The sequence below is a fragment of the Candida oxycetoniae genome, assembly GCF_023343755.2.
Source record: "Candida oxycetoniae strain CBS 10844 chromosome Unknown scaffold4, whole genome shotgun sequence".
Taxonomy (NCBI): Eukaryota; Fungi; Ascomycota; class Pichiomycetes; order Serinales; family Debaryomycetaceae; genus Lodderomyces; species Lodderomyces oxycetoniae.
The window spans coordinates 255,247-271,862 of NW_026055367.1; the positions used below are offsets into that span (position 1 = coordinate 255,247).

The following is a 16,616-nucleotide window of genomic DNA, read 5'->3' on the forward strand; positions in this document are numbered from 1 at the left end:
TTTTTTCCCTTTCCCTTTCTGTTTCTTTAAACTAGATACCTAGTAGGGTCATTGAATAAAAGTTTACCCAAATTCTTCTTCATTGATACAATGGTCAAATTGATAAACTCCCAAACTTTTGCATCTTGTTCATCTTGCCGCTGTTGTTGAGCATCATCGGTCGCATGCATTGAGTATTCGTATCGTAGAATATCTTTTCTTGTAATGATACCAATCAAAAAACCATCTTGCTCAACCAAAATGTACCTTGGACCTAGTTTTACAAACATGTCCAAAACGTATTCCAAGCAAGTGCTAGAACTTATTGTTAACGGTGACGTATTGACCAAACCACTGAAATCTAGTCTGTTTACGAAACCGCTTTCCTTCTTATTGAAGTTGCACAAGGACTCTTCATTTATGTCTCTGTGTTGAGAAAGAATGTGCTCTAGTTCGTATCGCGAAATGTGACCATACAATTTGGGGTTGTTTCCAGAAAGAATAATTGGGAAACCACGATAATCGGTTTTTGTCAAAATCTTTCTCAACTGGCCCACGGTCAATACATTGTTTGCGTCACTTGAAAAAGCAACAACCACGGTAGACATAGCCGATGTCACATCTGTACCAAATGTAAATTCCTCTTTTGCGTCAATCAACGGTAACCCATTGAATTGAATCATCTGATCAGCAATGCCCCCCTTCCCCCATTTGTCATTAATACTTTTTGTGATTGCAACTACAATCATTGTTGGAATAATATAACGAACCGCTCCTGTTAACTCAAACATAATAATCACAACAGTTACTGTCAAATCTGTTATCCCGCACAATCCAGCAGCAGCTCCTAAAAAGGCATAGATTCCCGGTATTACACATTTTTCTTCATCGCGGCATGCCGAAAACAAAAAGAACTCTGGATATCGGCGATATATATAGTCCACCAAGATGCCCAATGCTCTTCCAAATGTCGCACCAGTTGCCATTGATGGTACAAAAATTCCAGCAGGTACCTTGCAACCGTACGTGACTATTGTTAGACCCATCCTTGCTACTGTTGCAAATAGCAAGGATACGAAAATGCCAGCTTTTCTTTGCTCTGGGTCACAAATAGGATTGTTGAAATTTGCATCACATTCGTGAAACAAAATCTGCATACACTCTGTCATATCCAACCGCAAAAACTGGTTGAAATACGAGAAACTTGCAGTGAGCAAAGTCAATAGAAAAACCTCTTGTACTGCCCAGTTTGCAAGAAATCTCTTTCGAAAAGCAACCACTCGAATATTCAATTTCGACACTACTATTCCATACACCCCTCCAAAGATTCCCAAAACAATGTATACTGGAATCTCAAAATAATGCCAGTTTGTATCATACGTTACCTCAAATAACACCAATTGGCCTGTTCTAAAAGGGTTCATTGTCGCCAATGTTGTAACTGCAACCAAGGAGCAAAAATACGATTTCCACAACGTGGACAAGTAAAACACAGAGGACATTTCCTCAGTAGCAAACAATACACCGCCTATAGGCGAACCAAATGCAACAGCTACGCCGGCGGCAGCAGTTGCTGTCAAAAACTCCCGACCTTTTGAAGCTGATTTTCGATACTTTGCTACCAACTTGGCAATTGAGTTACCGACACATACTGCATAGTGAACACTCGGCCCTTCTTTGCCCAAACTTAAACCAGAGCCAATTGCCAAGGGCAATCCAATACTTTTGATCAAAAGTGTCTTCCATCCTAGAAAGCCATCCATAACGAACCCCGATATGATGCACTTGATTTCAGATATACCTGAACCAGCGGCAAACGGAGCGTAAAACTTGACCAACTTGGCGGCTACTAATGACATTGTGAGTGATAAAACAACAAACATGAAATAATTCAAGACTTCAAAACGGGACCAGCTCTGCCATTTTTCACAATGTTCGTTATTCTCGCCCCAGCAGCAAAAGGATTCGTTCAAGTAGAAAGTCTCTTTACAATGTCCTACTCTTATACTCGCAAGAAAGGATGTTACTATGTTCAAGATTCCTGCAATTAAACCTATAATAATTCCCATTGCCGCTAGCACAAGCCAATTGAGTACCTGTGATATTACTTTATCCTTGAAATTGCTTCCCTTACTTGAGATTCGCTTGACTTTTAGAAATCGTTGTTTCTGCTCATCAAGTTCGTCCTCTACCCAGTCTATTGTTCTAAAATCATTGAATCTTTTAACTTCGCGGATCTTCTCTTGGTTTATCCAAGACCCTGTCTTTGTACTTCGTAGCGACCCAGTAGTTAATGTGTTATCAAAGGAATCACTAACCTGCGGATGAAATGACATAACTGGGGTGAAGAAAACCTCAATGCAACGAGGTTCAACTTCAATAGACAATTACAACTACAACAACTACAACTACAACGGAAACTAAGAAGAAGAAAAAAAGGAATGAAAAAAAAACTTGAGGAGGAAGAATTCACTATCGAGCGAAGCGAGATAGTGGAGCAGCCCTTTGTAGCCATGCTATGGACACTATCGAGCAGAGCGAGATAGTGTCGATAGTGTCATTGACATACTAACCAGTGGACCTTTTGATATCAAGATCCTTATCGCGCGAATTATAGAGAATAAAAGATACTGACCCTCATTAGAAATGGTCAAAGTGCTTACTTTCTATCACACTCTCTACCTCAACAACACTATTGACACTATCGACACTATCTCGCTTCGCTCGATAGAGTTTCATGAATTATAGATAGAAACAATCTTGTTTCATTGGCTATTAGCTTATCTCTTATACATAGAGCTCAAGCGCAAACTAGCTTTATATAGAATCATTCAGTACTTATCGAGCAGAGCGAGATAGTGGAGCAACACTGGGTAGCTTGTTACAACATTATTGAGCGACACTTAGTAGCTTGCTACAACACTATCGAGCAGAGCGAGATAGTGCTGCTCAATAGTGGAGCAACACTTTGTAGCTTGTTACAACATTATTGAGCAACACTTAGTAGCTTATCACAACACTATCTCGCTCTGCTCGATAGTGTTTCTCGATAGTGTCACCTAGTGTCGTTTAATATATTATGTTCGCGACATAAAGACTTATCCCTTTTTATTTCAGTGTGACAATTTTATCTTTTAAAACTTCTTCCTTCTCCTCCTCCTCCTCCTCCTCCTCCTCCCATAGGAGCTCTTATTTATTCAATACCTATTTATTTCATTTCCTACAGAGAGCAAATAATAGTAGGAGTAAGAAAGTCTTGATAAATATGCCGTTTTTCAGTACGTTAAATTGTCTCTATTTATTACAAATCCAGCTTATCTAACCCTTCTTTTTTTTTTTTGTTTGTCTTATCAAGCTATTCCATTTTCAGTGAAAATTGCTGTTGCAATAGGCGCTGCTGTTGGTGCAGGCATGGCGGTGGCAAATAACCAAGAGGCTATTTTACAAGCAGCAGAAACGATATTTACCAAAAGTGCAGACTATTGTCGACAGAGGTTGGATAAGGTCAAAATCAAAAACTCGCAAGTGATATATGCTGATGATATCGATGATTTTGAGCTTTCTGAAGCAAGAGCTACCGGGTCAAATTTGAGGGATGGAGAGAGTGACTACGAAAACGTTTCTACTCCAGATACTACAGATTTTCTGGAGATAGACACAGACATGGAAGGAGAAGAAGAGGAAGAGGAAGAGGAAGACAACGATAACAGTGCTGCTACAAGTGTAGTCAGTTTGGATTAGTGTGTTGTTAAGTAGAGAGTGTGTGTGCATTTACTTTGTTTTGTTTGTTTGTTTGTTTGTTTGTTTTTTTTGGCTTTTGTTAGCTTATTACAATGAGAACTACAACTAGAAGGAAAACGGTCATTGCTATAAGTAGTATACATGACCATTTACCCTTTTTCTTTCCATATTCATGAGCCTTGTGCAATTCTCTTTCAGCTTGTTGTGTGTGTCCATGCAATTGCAAGATGTTATCCTCAATACTGTTAATTTGATCACCTTGACTATGAAGAAGCTGATTGAGATCTTTGAAAATTGCATTCACCTCCATTATACCCTCTGATACTTGTTCAATCTCCCTATTTCTCTCCTCGGTGAGCAACAAGTGATACTGTAACTCTGTTTGTTCAACCAAATCAGGATCCTCTACTTCTTGTTCCATTTGTGTCTGTTTTTGCATCTGGTGCTGCTCATCTGATTCTTCTTTTGCTGGTTCCCTTTCATTCAAAATTATCATATCTTTCCTTTCCTTATACACTGTAACGAGGTGTCGAAATTTCTTGTCTAGATTGTGAAACTCACTATTAAGTCTTTCCTTCATAATAGTTTGCCGGCTCGACACCTTGACGACACTGCTATTAGCAAGATTTGCATTTGTTGACCTGTTGATCAACAAGGATAAATTAGACATCAATGACTGTATTGCTGTGTAGAGCAGCGATATATCTTCGACTAAGGCGTCAATATTGTTTCGAAGCTGAATCGAATCTCGCTTCGATCCAAGTTGTCTGCGCTGAGAGTCAAACTGGGAAATCAACTGGTTAAAGTGTTGTAGCTGCTCGGAAGTCTTTTGTATTATCATTTCCAATGTCTCTGTGCCTTCAGTTGCGTCATCTTTAGTGGGGGAGGCTGTAGAATGGTAGTTTGTAACTGGCGATTTTTTCACTAATGGCTGTTTCTGAGCCTCGAGATCAATATTAGCAAACGACATCTTCTCAATTACCGTATTTAGTAACAGATCCAAAAGCTATAGTAATCTAAGGAAACCTGTATTTTAGGATATACACAACTGTGCTTTTTGGAAAACGGTGCTGGTTAAATCGTATCTCAATATCTTGAAGACAAAAAGTGCAGGAGCGCACAGCGCGCGCGCGCTTAACTATATGGAAAGGCGAAGATTTAGTACTTCTTGAAAACCACAAGATAGGGCAACAATAAGTAGATCTCGAACTCCTGATGTACACCTTCCAATTGATAACAACTTGACGCTTATTTCCCTAGTTTCAGTCATGCATATGACAGTACTGGTTTAGGACTTGCCATTTCAAAATTATTCCTCACGTAGAAGGTTTTTTTTTTTTTTTTCTTTCTTTCTTTCTTTCTTTCTTTCTTTTTGCATTTGAAGTTATAACTTCCATTGCATCGAGTTTCCCAAAATCAAAATTGGGGAAACTTATCCAGAGAGAAAGGGAGAAGAGGCTAAGAAGGAAAAGGAGGTGGTAGTGATGGTGTTGGGAGATGGTGGTGGAAAAGTATATAAGGCAGTTAATCTTTGGTAATGGGTGTAGATTTGTAACTTTTGTACCATATCAACCTTGATGAGAGTAGTAAACAATTTCTTTTACTTGAGTGTTTTGTTGAATGCTGCACAGGCAACGCCTGCTGATGCTGCAGCCGCAGCCGCAGCCGCTACTGCTGCCACTTTGGCAACTAATCTCACCTCCAACCTTGCTTTAGACTCGAGTGCATCCACCGAAAAGCTTGACTCATTGGTATTAGCATTGCAGGATTTTAATGCGCATCATCATGTCCCCAGTTATGTACAAGGAAACAAGTTTGGATCTAATTTTGCTCATTTGACTAGAAGATCTGATTTCCCGATATTGGATACGATTTTGACTTATTTAAATGACTCTGGCTTGGCTATTATGGTGATTGACTTTGTTCTTTTAAGGCCAGAATTTTTGGAAATTGCAATAAATACAACAATTTGGATTATAAGATTGAGGTTGATTAGTTTGACTGATTTATTGAATGCCTTGGAAACTTCAGGCTTGGCTTTGGATACATTGGCCTTGGGATTGGAAGATCCCGATATTTTACCGGGCTTGATCAATATTACCAGGGAAGTCATAAGTCAAAGTGATTTGAACTTTAATTTGTTTAACAAACGAGAAGATTATCAACTGAGCTTTGCTGAAAGCAGTATTGAATCCAAGAATGGTGCTCCTGCTTTTGCACCTGCTTCTGCACCTGCTGCTTCTGCACCTGCTGCTTCTGCACCTGCTTCTGCTATTTCCCTTAGCAAAAGGGAAAGTGTCCTTTTGGATCAATTGTTTATCTCCCTAAGAGAATCTGGATTGGCTATTGCCGTGATTACTCATTTGTTGACTTCTCCCGAATTGGTTGAAGCAAATGCTCATTTTTTGGTTTCTATTTTGCAGTCTCACGCTTTCAACTTGATGGATCTTATTTCATCTCTTAAACAGGCTAATTTCATATGGGATTTGATTAAACAATTATTGGGTAATCCTCAAATTCTCCGCGAATTTGGCGGTATCATTAAAGATAGAGTTGTAAGAGGTTTGATACCGAAAAAATTACTTGGTGATAAGTAAAGGAGGAGAAAAAAAAAAATCATCATCATCATCATCAACACATCCATCTCCATCTACACCACCATATCTCTCTATCTCTATGTACATTTCCAACCCCCAACCCCATCACCGCTACCATTACCAATGACTACCACCACCACCACTAATTACTACCAACTACTACTTTTCATATTATTGCAATGTTGGCTTTTTATATCTATGCCCAAATTATTGAGGTTTCTATATTTTTGTCCACTTCATGTGTGAAACGCGTCTGGGTGGGTTTTGATGTAAATTGTATGTTCACGAAAAACGCGTATCATCAACTCTTTTTTTTTTAATGTTCAAGTAATAACCAGTGATCTTTATATATCTTTTTATTAAAACGCCCTTTTTTCTTTTTTTCTTTTGTTGTTTTTGTTTGAAGTAACACTTTTACCAATAGCTTTTCATTTTTATTTTCTTTTTTTCCTCCACTTGTATAAGGATTTGTAATGCTGTCGAGAGAAGCTAGACGAGAGAAGCTAAGACAATTGAAAGAAGCTAGGCGACTTGGAGGAAATGTCGTTTTTGATCTGGATGAAGATTTGAAATTGAACCAAATATACGATGAGGTAGACGAAGAAACTTTTAGAGAACATAAGAGGAACCAGTTGATGAATGATGATTTTGTTGTTAACGATAATGGAGAAGGATACGTTGACAATGGGGCTGACGAATGGGAAGACGACACATCGAGACCAAAGTATTATTCTGATGAAGAAGAAGACGATATTTCATCATCGAAAAAGAGGAGAAAGAATACTAAAGATGGTAAGAAACCGGTAAAGATTGCAAAGACTGCCCAAATTAATAATTTTTTCAAACCTTCTAGTGGGGTTGACTCTAACCAAAATAAAAGAGTTGATACAAACATTGATGATATTCTCGATGGGTTTCATGACGTTAAGCCCTCTCAGAAAAAGTCAAACATACTGAATACCTTTTCAAGCAGTATCAATCCTGAAAACAAAAATAAGAACAACAAAAGGAATAAGAAAAATAATAGCTTTTTTGCATTTTCAACTGTATCGAAAGAAAAGCGTAGTACTAATGCTGTCGGGCCATTCAATGCATCATCAGATTATACCGTAGATTTCGATGATTTCGACCAACCTTCCTCGCCAATTAAATCGATGCTGGAGAAACCGGAAAGCATGGGCATTAACTCTACGTCATCGCCAAGTAAACTTTGTTCAGAAATTGATATTGAGAAACCAGCAAATCAGTATGAGGAGGCAGGTGATTTGAAGAAGCAGGAAGAAGAAGAGGAAAAAGAAAAAGAAGAAGAAGAAGAAGAAGACGACGACGAAGTCATTATCACTAGAAGACCTAGAGCCTCTGCCGTGAAAAAAGCCAATAGCGAAGCAACTGTATCATCTGTCAAGGTTGAAATTGACTCACTAAAGCCTGGTGCGGCAACTACACACACATCTTTTGCAAATCATACAGAGAAAATTGACCAAGATGAGATTGACGGCGACTCTAGTCTGTTCAAGATGTTTTGGATGGATTATGCAGAGGTGGACAATTCCCTTTTGTTATTCGGTAAGATAAGAACAAAGGAAAATAAGTTGGTATCTGGTGTTGTACAAGTTAATGGCATTTGCCGTGAATTGTTCATCTTGCCAAGGAAACATAGGCTAGTTGATGGTGAAGAAGATACATCAACAACTGTTACAACAGATGACGTTCTTGAGGAAATCACCCCTTTCTTTATGCAACATTATAGGCTAGAGGCATTTAAAGCAAAATCAGAAACAAAGAAATATGCATTCGAATTGGCTCATATACCTAAGGAAGCCGAATATTTAAAAGTACTATTACCCTTCAATACAGCAACCAACAAAAAGGTTCTACCTGCAGACACGGAAGGCGAAACTTTTCGACATGTTTTTGGTACCAATACTAATATGTTTGAGTCGTTTGTGACACAGAGGAATGTTATGGGTCCAAGTTGGCTTGAGATACAAGGTGGTGACTTTAATGCAATACAGAATTCGTCACATTGTCAAGTGGAAGTTTCAGTTAGTCTGCCAAATAAAATATCAGTTGTTGTTGACAATGCCCCTTCAGCACCTAATTTGACATGTACATCTATCTCAGTGCAAACAGTGATGAATCCGAAACGTAACAAACAAGAAGTGGTGTCAGTTTCGTTGGCAACATATTTCGATTTGCCTCAAGACGCACCAATTCCAGAGGGATTGAAACCGAATGATATACTCACGCTTGTTAGACCAGTTGGATCAATTTCGTTTCCTCCCGGAGTTTCCCAACTTGCTCAAAAGGAAAATTTCCAATTAAGGATGTGTCCCAACGAGAAGGTATTGTTGAACGCTGTAGCTGCCAAGGTCAAAATGCTAGATCCAGATGTCTTTATTGGTCATCGTTTGGAGAATATTTCGCTCGATGTGTTGGTGCACAGAATGCATGATAATCAAGTGATGACTTGGTCAGCCTTTGGAAGAAGAAATAGGAAACAGTGGCCACATTTGATCAATAAAAACAATAGTAACAGCAACAACTCCAGTTACAACAACAACTTGCTTATTAGAGAAGTTTTTCAAGGGAGATTACTATGCGACATTGCTAATGAAATGGGCCAATCGCTCACCACGAAATGTCAATCTTGGGATTTAGCCGAAATGTACGATGTCGTTTGTAATAAAAAGCACGATTCAATGGAGATAAACTTTCAAAATTCCAAATTTGCTGATGATGCAACATTGTTACTCTTGGCATTGAAGGAGAATGAGATCAACGCAAAGATGACTAGTGAAATAGCATTTGCAATTCAAATTCTTTCTTTGTCAAAACAGTTGACCAACATTGCAGGTAATGCCTGGTCACATACATTAAGTGGAACAAGAGCTGGTAGAAATGAATATATTTTATTGCATGAGTTCAAAAAGAACAACTATATTGTGCCAGATAAAGAGGATGCGTCACACAAGAATACTTCATTTCAACAGCAGGCCAAGTTGGAAAGTGTTGGTGAGGATGTGCAAACATCAACATCAAATAAAAAGCCAAAGTACCAGGGTGGTTTAGTTTTTGAACCAGAAAAGGGTTTGCATAAAAACTATGTTTTGGTTATGGATTTCAACTCATTGTATCCCAGTATTATTCAAGAGTACAACATATGTTTTACAACGGTTGATAGAGACCGATTCAACATCACTCACGATGAAGACAGAGACTTGCCAATTCTACCCGATAATGATACAAATACCGGAGTATTGCCCAAACTATTGAACACACTAGTTTCCCGTCGTCGTGAAGTTAAAAAGCTTTTAAAAGATCCAAAGAATACTCCATTCCAAAAAGCTCAATACGATATTAAGCAACAGGCTCTTAAATTAACTGCTAATTCTATGTACGGTTGTTTGGGGTATGTCAATTCAAGGTTTTATGCGAAACCGTTGGCTATGTTAGTTACCAACAAAGGAAGGGAAATTTTGATGGATACTAGGCAATTGGCAGAGTTGAGCAGCTTAAGAGTCGTTTATGGTGATACGGATTCCGTGATGATTGACACAGGTGCCGATAACCTTAAAGATGCTGTTAAGATTGGTGAGGAATTTAAAGTAAAAGTTAATGAAAGGTACAGATTGTTGGAAATCGATATTGATAATGTATTCAAAAGATTATTATTGCATGCAAAGAAAAAGTATGCAGCTATGAATGCATCGATAAACAAAGCGAATGGTGAGGAGGTTGTCACATTGGAGGTGAAAGGGTTGGATATGAGAAGACGTGAGTATTGTCAGCTTTCAAAAGAGATTTCCACATTTGTTTTGATGAAAATATTGTCTGACACTGATCCCGAGGAGGCATTATCTGAAGTGTACAAATATTTGGAAGAAATGAGGGACAAGATTCTTGCAAATGAGATTCCTCTGATAAAGTACAAGATCAACACCAAGTTATCGAAGGATCCCGCCAATTATCCCAATGGAAAAAATATGCCACAAGTGCAGGTGGCATTGAAGTTGAAAGAACAAGGTAAAGTGATTAAAGCTGGTAGTGTGATTGCTTACGTTATCACTGCCCCTGTTGACGACAATGACAACTCATCAGTTGCTGAAAGGGCAAGATCCATACAAGATATGCTAGGCGTAAAAAACATTGAATTGAAGCCAGACCCTGTGTACTATCTTGAAAAGCAGATATTTGCTCCAGTTGAGAGATTGTTGGACAAAATTGAATCTGTTGATATGATGCGTGTAGCATCGTCTTTAGGAATTGACACCAAACGGTATATAATGAAAGTGAAGAATGGAGACTCCTTGGACGATCTTATGCCAATGGAGTCAAAGTTATCCGACACGGAGAAATTCCGACAATCGAGCTACATGGTATTGCACTGTAAATGTGGTCATCATTTTCGATTTGGTGGTATACAATTATCCAAGGATTACAAAGTGACCTTTAATGGAATTACATGCGGAAGATGTGACTTTACTTTTCCCCTTATAAAACTAACAGCTCAGCTAGAATATACCATTCGAAAGCACATTTCATTATATTATGCAGGCTGGTTGATTTGTGATGATGCATCATGTGGAATAACTACAAGACAGATTTCGGTTTATGGAAAAAGATGTATTGGTGCCTCAGGTAAAGGTTTGGATTGTAGAGGAGTCATGAGGTACAGATACTCTGATAAGGCCTTATACAATCAGTTGATGTACTTTTTGTCGATATTCGATGTGGAGAAAACAAAGCAAGGCAAATTAAGGCCAATAAAAGATGCTTTGGAAGAGACTCTGGAAAAAGCTCGTAAAGAAGACGCTCTAGCTTCGGGGCAAGTAGAAGCTTTGGCCGAGCAGAACAGAGATATGTTTTCTTGTTGTCAAGAAGTTGTTCAGAAGTACCTTGGAGAGTGTGGACGTCGATACGTGAACATGGGCTCTATATTTGACTTCATGACTGTCTAATAGAAAAGAAAAAAAAAACAATTTTTGAACAATTACAACGAATTTGAAATCTTGTTACAAAAAAGTACACATAGACGTTGGTCGGACTGACTGTAGAACACGTCAACATTACTTGGGATTATTGCCTTCCTCCTCTGTTCTACTCTGTTTATTCTGGTATCCCTCTTTGCGTCTAAGCTCTATCTGCTTGGGAGAAAAAGAAAAAAAAAAAAAAAAAAAAAAAAAACATCAAAACTTAAATTTTCACTACAACCCCCCAATAAATGGCCCATCAGTAAGGAGGATGAATAGTAATCAACAATCGTTTGCCTCGCCCGGACCCATGGGTAATCCTCTGCAGGTACCGCAGCAGCAGCAGCAACCCCAACCTCAGGGAAGGATTGGAGGGATACCAGTCCTCACTCCGCAATTGTTGGCATCTTTAAACCCACAACAATTGCAAGCAATGAAAAATCACCCACAATTCCAGGAGATGATAAAACAGTACAGGCAAAGTCAGGAGGCATTACTGCAGCAACTGCAAGGAAAAGGCATGATGGGGAACATGCAGCAACTGCAGCTGCCTCAAGCTATTGGCCAAGGACAACTACGTCAACAGATTAATAAAACTCCTCAACAAGATCCTTCGGTACAAGTGACTCGAGAGCAGGCTCTTAGGCATCAGCAGATGATGATAAATCAGCAGCAACAGATGATGCAACAAGCGCAACAGCAGTCTTTACAGCAGCAGCGGCAACAACAACAACAACAACAACAACAACAACAACAACAACAACAGGAAGCTGCAGCTGCGGCATACAGACGAGGCGTACCTAATCAAATGACACCTCAGACCCAACCTATGGCTGCGCAAAATATGAGTATTCCAGGTGTATTGCCTATGAATAATAAAATTTCTAGTAGCAGAATGCCTTCGATCCCTATGGGTGGTACTGGAGCAAGCCCTAATATGGGAGCAAACGTGCAAGGAAACATACTGGTAGGAGGAGGAGGAGGAGGAGGAGGAGCAATAATACAGGGAGGTATCAATGGCGCATCGATCACTGGAGGTGCACAGGTAGTTCCCATTCAGACAATGGGGCCCACTGCGCAAGCTCAATTTAGTCTGTACCCGCAGCAACCACCTAACCCAACTATGCCTCCTCCACAGGAGCTATTGAGTAAAATTCCAATGAAGCAGCTAGCCAGTTGTCACGAATGGTCGGATAAACTAAAACGCGAAGGAAAAGAAGTTCCCTTAGATACGAAAATTTACGAGTCTATAATACAAAAAGATGCCATGTTTTTAGCTGACCACTCTAGACAAGTGCATGAAAACAAGATGGAAATGGAGTCATTAGCAAAAGATTTGCAATATTACAACCAGATCAAACAACTTCGAATGAACTCGATTCTGTTGAGCACAAAGAATCAAATGAACAATAGCATTTGGGGAGAAGGTTATCAAGGGTACGGGAATGGTATAACCAACACAAGCACGAAGTTGATTTTGCCACCGAGAGACTATACAGATCGAATGATTAATGAGCGCATAATGGTCCAAGACAAACTTGTTAAAAACTACGTGCCCATTAGACTTGAATTTGATCAAGAGAGAGACCAATTTAAGCTAAGAGATACATTTTTGTGGGATTTGAATGAGCTGGTGCTAACTGTTGAAGATTTCACTAATCAGTTGCTAGAAGATTATAAATTCATACCAAACGTTCATTACCAAACAATCTTGTCTAGTATTAAGGAGCAAATTGCCGATTACCAGCAAAAACCGCCTAAAACAACAGGCGAAATCCGCATTCCTATCAAAATTGACATTATTATCAACAACACTCAGTTGACTGATCAATTTGAATGGGATATACTAAACTCAAGTGAAGGAGATCCCGAGGAGTTTGCCAGCTGCATGTGTGATGAATTGTATTTGCCTGGAGAGTTCACAACAGCAATAGCGCATTGCATACGAGAGCAAACTCAAATGTACTTAAAAGCGTTGAATATAGCAGGCTATAATTACGACGGAACTCCAATCACAGATGATGGTATCAGGAACCATCTTCTCCCTGCTTTACGATTAGTTTCCAAAGACTATCAAGTGATGGACGATTTTTTTTCGATTTTAAGGAACCCGTTGAACGTTTCTGATTTCAGTCCGCAATTGATCAAATTGACGGAATTGGAAGTGGAAAGAATGGATAAAGAGTTGGAGAGAGAGAGTCGGAGAAAAAGAAGACATAACTTTAACGAAGATGCACAAATGATTGGTTTCAGTGCAGGTAGTGGCAGCAGCTTTGGTTTGTCGACAGATAGGGGTAGCGGTAGCGGTAGCTCGAGAGGTTTTGCATCGTCTAGAAGAACAGCAGCACACATGGGAAGAGGCAATACCGTGCTAGACTTGTCAGATATTCCTAAAACATTCAGGACACCAGCACCATCTAGTATTCTACCTGGTGCCGTTGATTTAGGAGTTCCTGATATTTACGAATACAATGATGTTTTTGTCAACAAGTCACAAGTAAAGAATCCAAACTATAGACCACCCACACCAGAACGTGTTGTCAATGATTTGGTGGAGTACAAACATGATCCGTTAGAAGGGACGTTTTACGTTACAATCAGATTGCCAGAGTAAAAGTGGTATATAACTCATTGCCTATTTTTAGCAGTATTATTTTGTTTAGTCTCAATGTGTCATCAATCGGTGATGTGAAATGGGTCAGTTTGTCCATCCTTTGCAATATCTACACTACATAGGTTATTATATTGTGAGTAATTGTTTTTGTGTGCTAAATATTTTACATCTATTTGATATAAAGCGGTAGAAGGATTGCAATTAACTTTTAAAAACAAAATTATAATACGATACTCTACATATAGTAGATGCTGCAATAGTTAAATTAGAAATAATCAAATAAAGATTTGGCAGTATCATTTTTATTTCCGTTACTCTATTACCTTCTTCTGTATAGTAGTATCGAGGTATACAGAAACCAAGGTATTTGCTTATTCTAAACTATCGAGCAAAGCGATATAGTGTCTACAAAGCGTTTCTCCACTATCGAGCGAAGCGATATAGTGTCTACAAAGCGTTTCTCCACTATCGAGCGAAGCGATATAGTGTCTACAAAGCGTTTCTCCACTATCAAGCAAAGCGATATAGTTTCTACGAAGCGTTTCTCCACTATCTCGCTTTTCTCGATATGAAATTAACTTGAAATTAAGATCTCTTCAAATAATCATATGTATAACACTGTTGTTACCAACAAAAAATATTGATGAAGGAAATAGATAACAACGGAAAAAAAAAATAGTTGAAGGAGATAAAATTGTTGAAGGAAATAAGATAACGAGGGAAAAAAATAATCGAGTTAATCAAAAAAACCATAAAAATCGAAAAAAAAAACAAGAGGGTGGTGGGTGTTTTAAGTTAACATTGCGAGCAATAATCGAGCCTGTCGAGAAACGCTCGAGGATAGACGGTGTTTAGAATATGATAAACTTGTTCAACGCTTTTATTCTTCTATAGCTGTCTTTTCTTTTGACATTTTTTTATTTTATTTTTTACAAAAAATACTCTTGCCTATACCTGCAAGCTGGCGAGAACACAAAAAAATATTCAACATTTACCCCACAATAGAGCAAGAGTCCTTGTGAGAAATACACATGCGCATATATAAAACCATCAAAGAATTCTCTTTGAAAATTTCACTGAAACCTAACAACCTTTAGAAAAAGTATTTGGTGGTATTATTAGTAGTAATAGTCATATTTGATCTCTTACATAGTGGGGAAAAGAAAAAAAAATAGAGAGAGAGAGAGAGAGAGAAAAATGACAGTTCTTCAACAAGGTGATAAGAATCGGCCAAAATTTGCATTGATTACAGGAGCTTCTTCAGGAATTGGGTATGCGCTCACTAAAGAGTTTAGTAAAAGAGGGTATAAAGTGATTGCCTGCTCGCCTCAGGAAGTAATTCATTTGCAAGAGCCATTGGTTAAGGAGTTTGGAGCTATTTCAGTTGCTTGTGATATAACCAATATTGATGATTTGAAGAGATTAAAAGAATTTGTATTTGCACATACTCTGGGATATTTGGATGTACTTTACAATAATGCTGGTATTGCAATTGGCGGTCCTGCGGCTGAGATTGATGAAGTAAAGTTGAATAGGATTTTCCAGGTTAATGTCATTGGTCATATCAATGTTACCAAACAGCTATCGCCATTTGTAATCAATGCTAAGGGGTCTATTGTCTATACCAGTTCTGTTGCCGCACGCGTTCCATTAGCATGGACAAGTGCATACAGTGCTACAAAAGCTGCTATTGATGCTTATGCGCAAACTTTACATGGCGAAATGGCTCCCTTTGGCGTCAAAGTGCATAGTGTTATAACTGGTGGTGTTGACACGGATATATCAGGAAACCCATCAATTCAGGAAATTGAAGAAGAGCTTGGCGATTCAAAGTTCAAGGTGGATGGGATTGTTGAATGCTTTGTCGCTACAAGGGAAATGTCACATGACAGCAAGTACAGCCCAGATAAATATGCCAAGGATATGGTTGGAAAAGTTTGTAAAAAACTGAGTAAGTTCAATCTTTATGGTGGATACCGCGGATACTTTTTGCACTTTATAAGCAGATATTTTCCATTGTGGTTAGTTGAATTTGTTATTCAGAGTTTCTTCAAACAAAGAAAAGTGTTTAAAAACGTGAAAAAGTTGGCACAGGCCAAGAATGTAAAATCCTGATTATAGTTGTATACGACTTTCTGAGTGCACTAACACACTCATATATGAATACAGAGTCTTGAGATAAGTAAAAGTTTAAAAGTTTTGTAGAGCTGGCTTGTTGGAAAAAAAAAGAAAAAAAAAGAAAAAAAAAAGATTGAAAAGCAAAAAAAAATTGTCTACGCCAGAAATCGAATCTGGGTCTGCTCGGCCACAACGAGCTGTACTGACCACTATACTACGTAAACTAACTAGGCTATTAAGCACTTGTTCGTGATAAAAAATCTTTTAGGCAAGTCTACTATTATTGCTGATTCACTTATTTCTTTATACCTTACAAATCTCTCATCAAGTCTTTGTTAAAGCAAGTACAAGTAGTAACGAAAGGGGGAGCACGTATCTGCATATCAAGAGTATTACAGAATTAAAATCTCTGAATAAAACCAAATATTTAGTTAATTAGCTCCTTTTCTTTTTCTTTCCCCCTTTCTTTCCTATATCAAGGAAAGTAATATTTGCATAAAAATCAATAAAAATCGTACTTCAAGAAATGAAATTCTAATTAGAACAAGAAAAAAACAAGGGTGAATGTAATATTGAGATGAGAGAATAAGCCAA

General features: G+C 38.4%; 7 protein-coding genes across 7 annotated transcripts; 5 read left to right on the forward strand and 2 right to left on the reverse strand. All coding sequences in view use genetic code 12, as the record gives it.

The window, feature by feature from the left end:
• Positions 1 to 26: 26 nt before the first annotated feature.
• Positions 27 to 2,315, reverse strand: KGF56_001017 (uncharacterized protein; the record flags this gene model as incomplete). Its single annotated transcript, XM_049322095.1, has 1 exon — positions 27 to 2,315. The coding sequence occupies one exon, from the start codon at positions 2,313 to 2,315 to the stop codon at positions 27 to 29; it is 2,289 nt and encodes a 762-aa protein (XP_049181920.1).
• A 929-nt stretch (positions 2,316 to 3,244) lies between these two features.
• KGF56_001018 (uncharacterized protein) lies at positions 3,245 to 3,720 on the forward strand (the record flags this gene model as incomplete). Its single annotated transcript, XM_049322096.1, has 2 exons — positions 3,245 to 3,257; positions 3,335 to 3,720. The coding sequence occupies 2 exons, from the start codon at positions 3,245 to 3,247 to the stop codon at positions 3,718 to 3,720; spliced, it is 399 nt and encodes a 132-aa protein (XP_049181921.1).
• Positions 3,721 to 3,799: 79 nt separating this feature from the next.
• VAM3 (SNAP receptor) lies at positions 3,800 to 4,690 on the reverse strand (the record flags this gene model as incomplete). Its single annotated transcript, XM_049322097.1, has 1 exon — positions 3,800 to 4,690. The coding sequence occupies one exon, from the start codon at positions 4,688 to 4,690 to the stop codon at positions 3,800 to 3,802; it is 891 nt and encodes a 296-aa protein (XP_049181922.1).
• A 607-nt stretch (positions 4,691 to 5,297) lies between these two features.
• On the forward strand, positions 5,298 to 6,317 carry KGF56_001020 (uncharacterized protein; the record flags this gene model as incomplete). Its single annotated transcript, XM_049322099.1, has 1 exon — positions 5,298 to 6,317. The coding sequence occupies one exon, from the start codon at positions 5,298 to 5,300 to the stop codon at positions 6,315 to 6,317; it is 1,020 nt and encodes a 339-aa protein (XP_049181923.1).
• A 473-nt stretch (positions 6,318 to 6,790) lies between these two features.
• On the forward strand, positions 6,791 to 11,278 carry POL1 (DNA-directed DNA polymerase alpha catalytic subunit; the record flags this gene model as incomplete). Its single annotated transcript, XM_049322100.1, has 1 exon — positions 6,791 to 11,278. The coding sequence occupies one exon, from the start codon at positions 6,791 to 6,793 to the stop codon at positions 11,276 to 11,278; it is 4,488 nt and encodes a 1,495-aa protein (XP_049181924.1).
• A 322-nt stretch (positions 11,279 to 11,600) lies between these two features.
• On the forward strand, positions 11,601 to 13,904 carry SNF5 (Snf5p; the record flags this gene model as incomplete). The annotated part of the gene is made up of 1 exon (XM_049322101.1): positions 11,601 to 13,904. One exon carries the CDS (start codon positions 11,601 to 11,603, stop codon positions 13,902 to 13,904), a length of 2,304 nt encoding a protein of 767 aa, XP_049181925.1.
• Positions 13,905 to 15,101: 1,197 nt separating this feature from the next.
• Positions 15,102 to 16,019, forward strand: KGF56_001023 (uncharacterized protein; the record flags this gene model as incomplete). Its single annotated transcript, XM_049322102.1, has 1 exon — positions 15,102 to 16,019. One exon carries the CDS (start codon positions 15,102 to 15,104, stop codon positions 16,017 to 16,019), a length of 918 nt encoding a protein of 305 aa, XP_049181926.1.
• Positions 16,020 to 16,616: the final 597 nt, after the last annotated feature.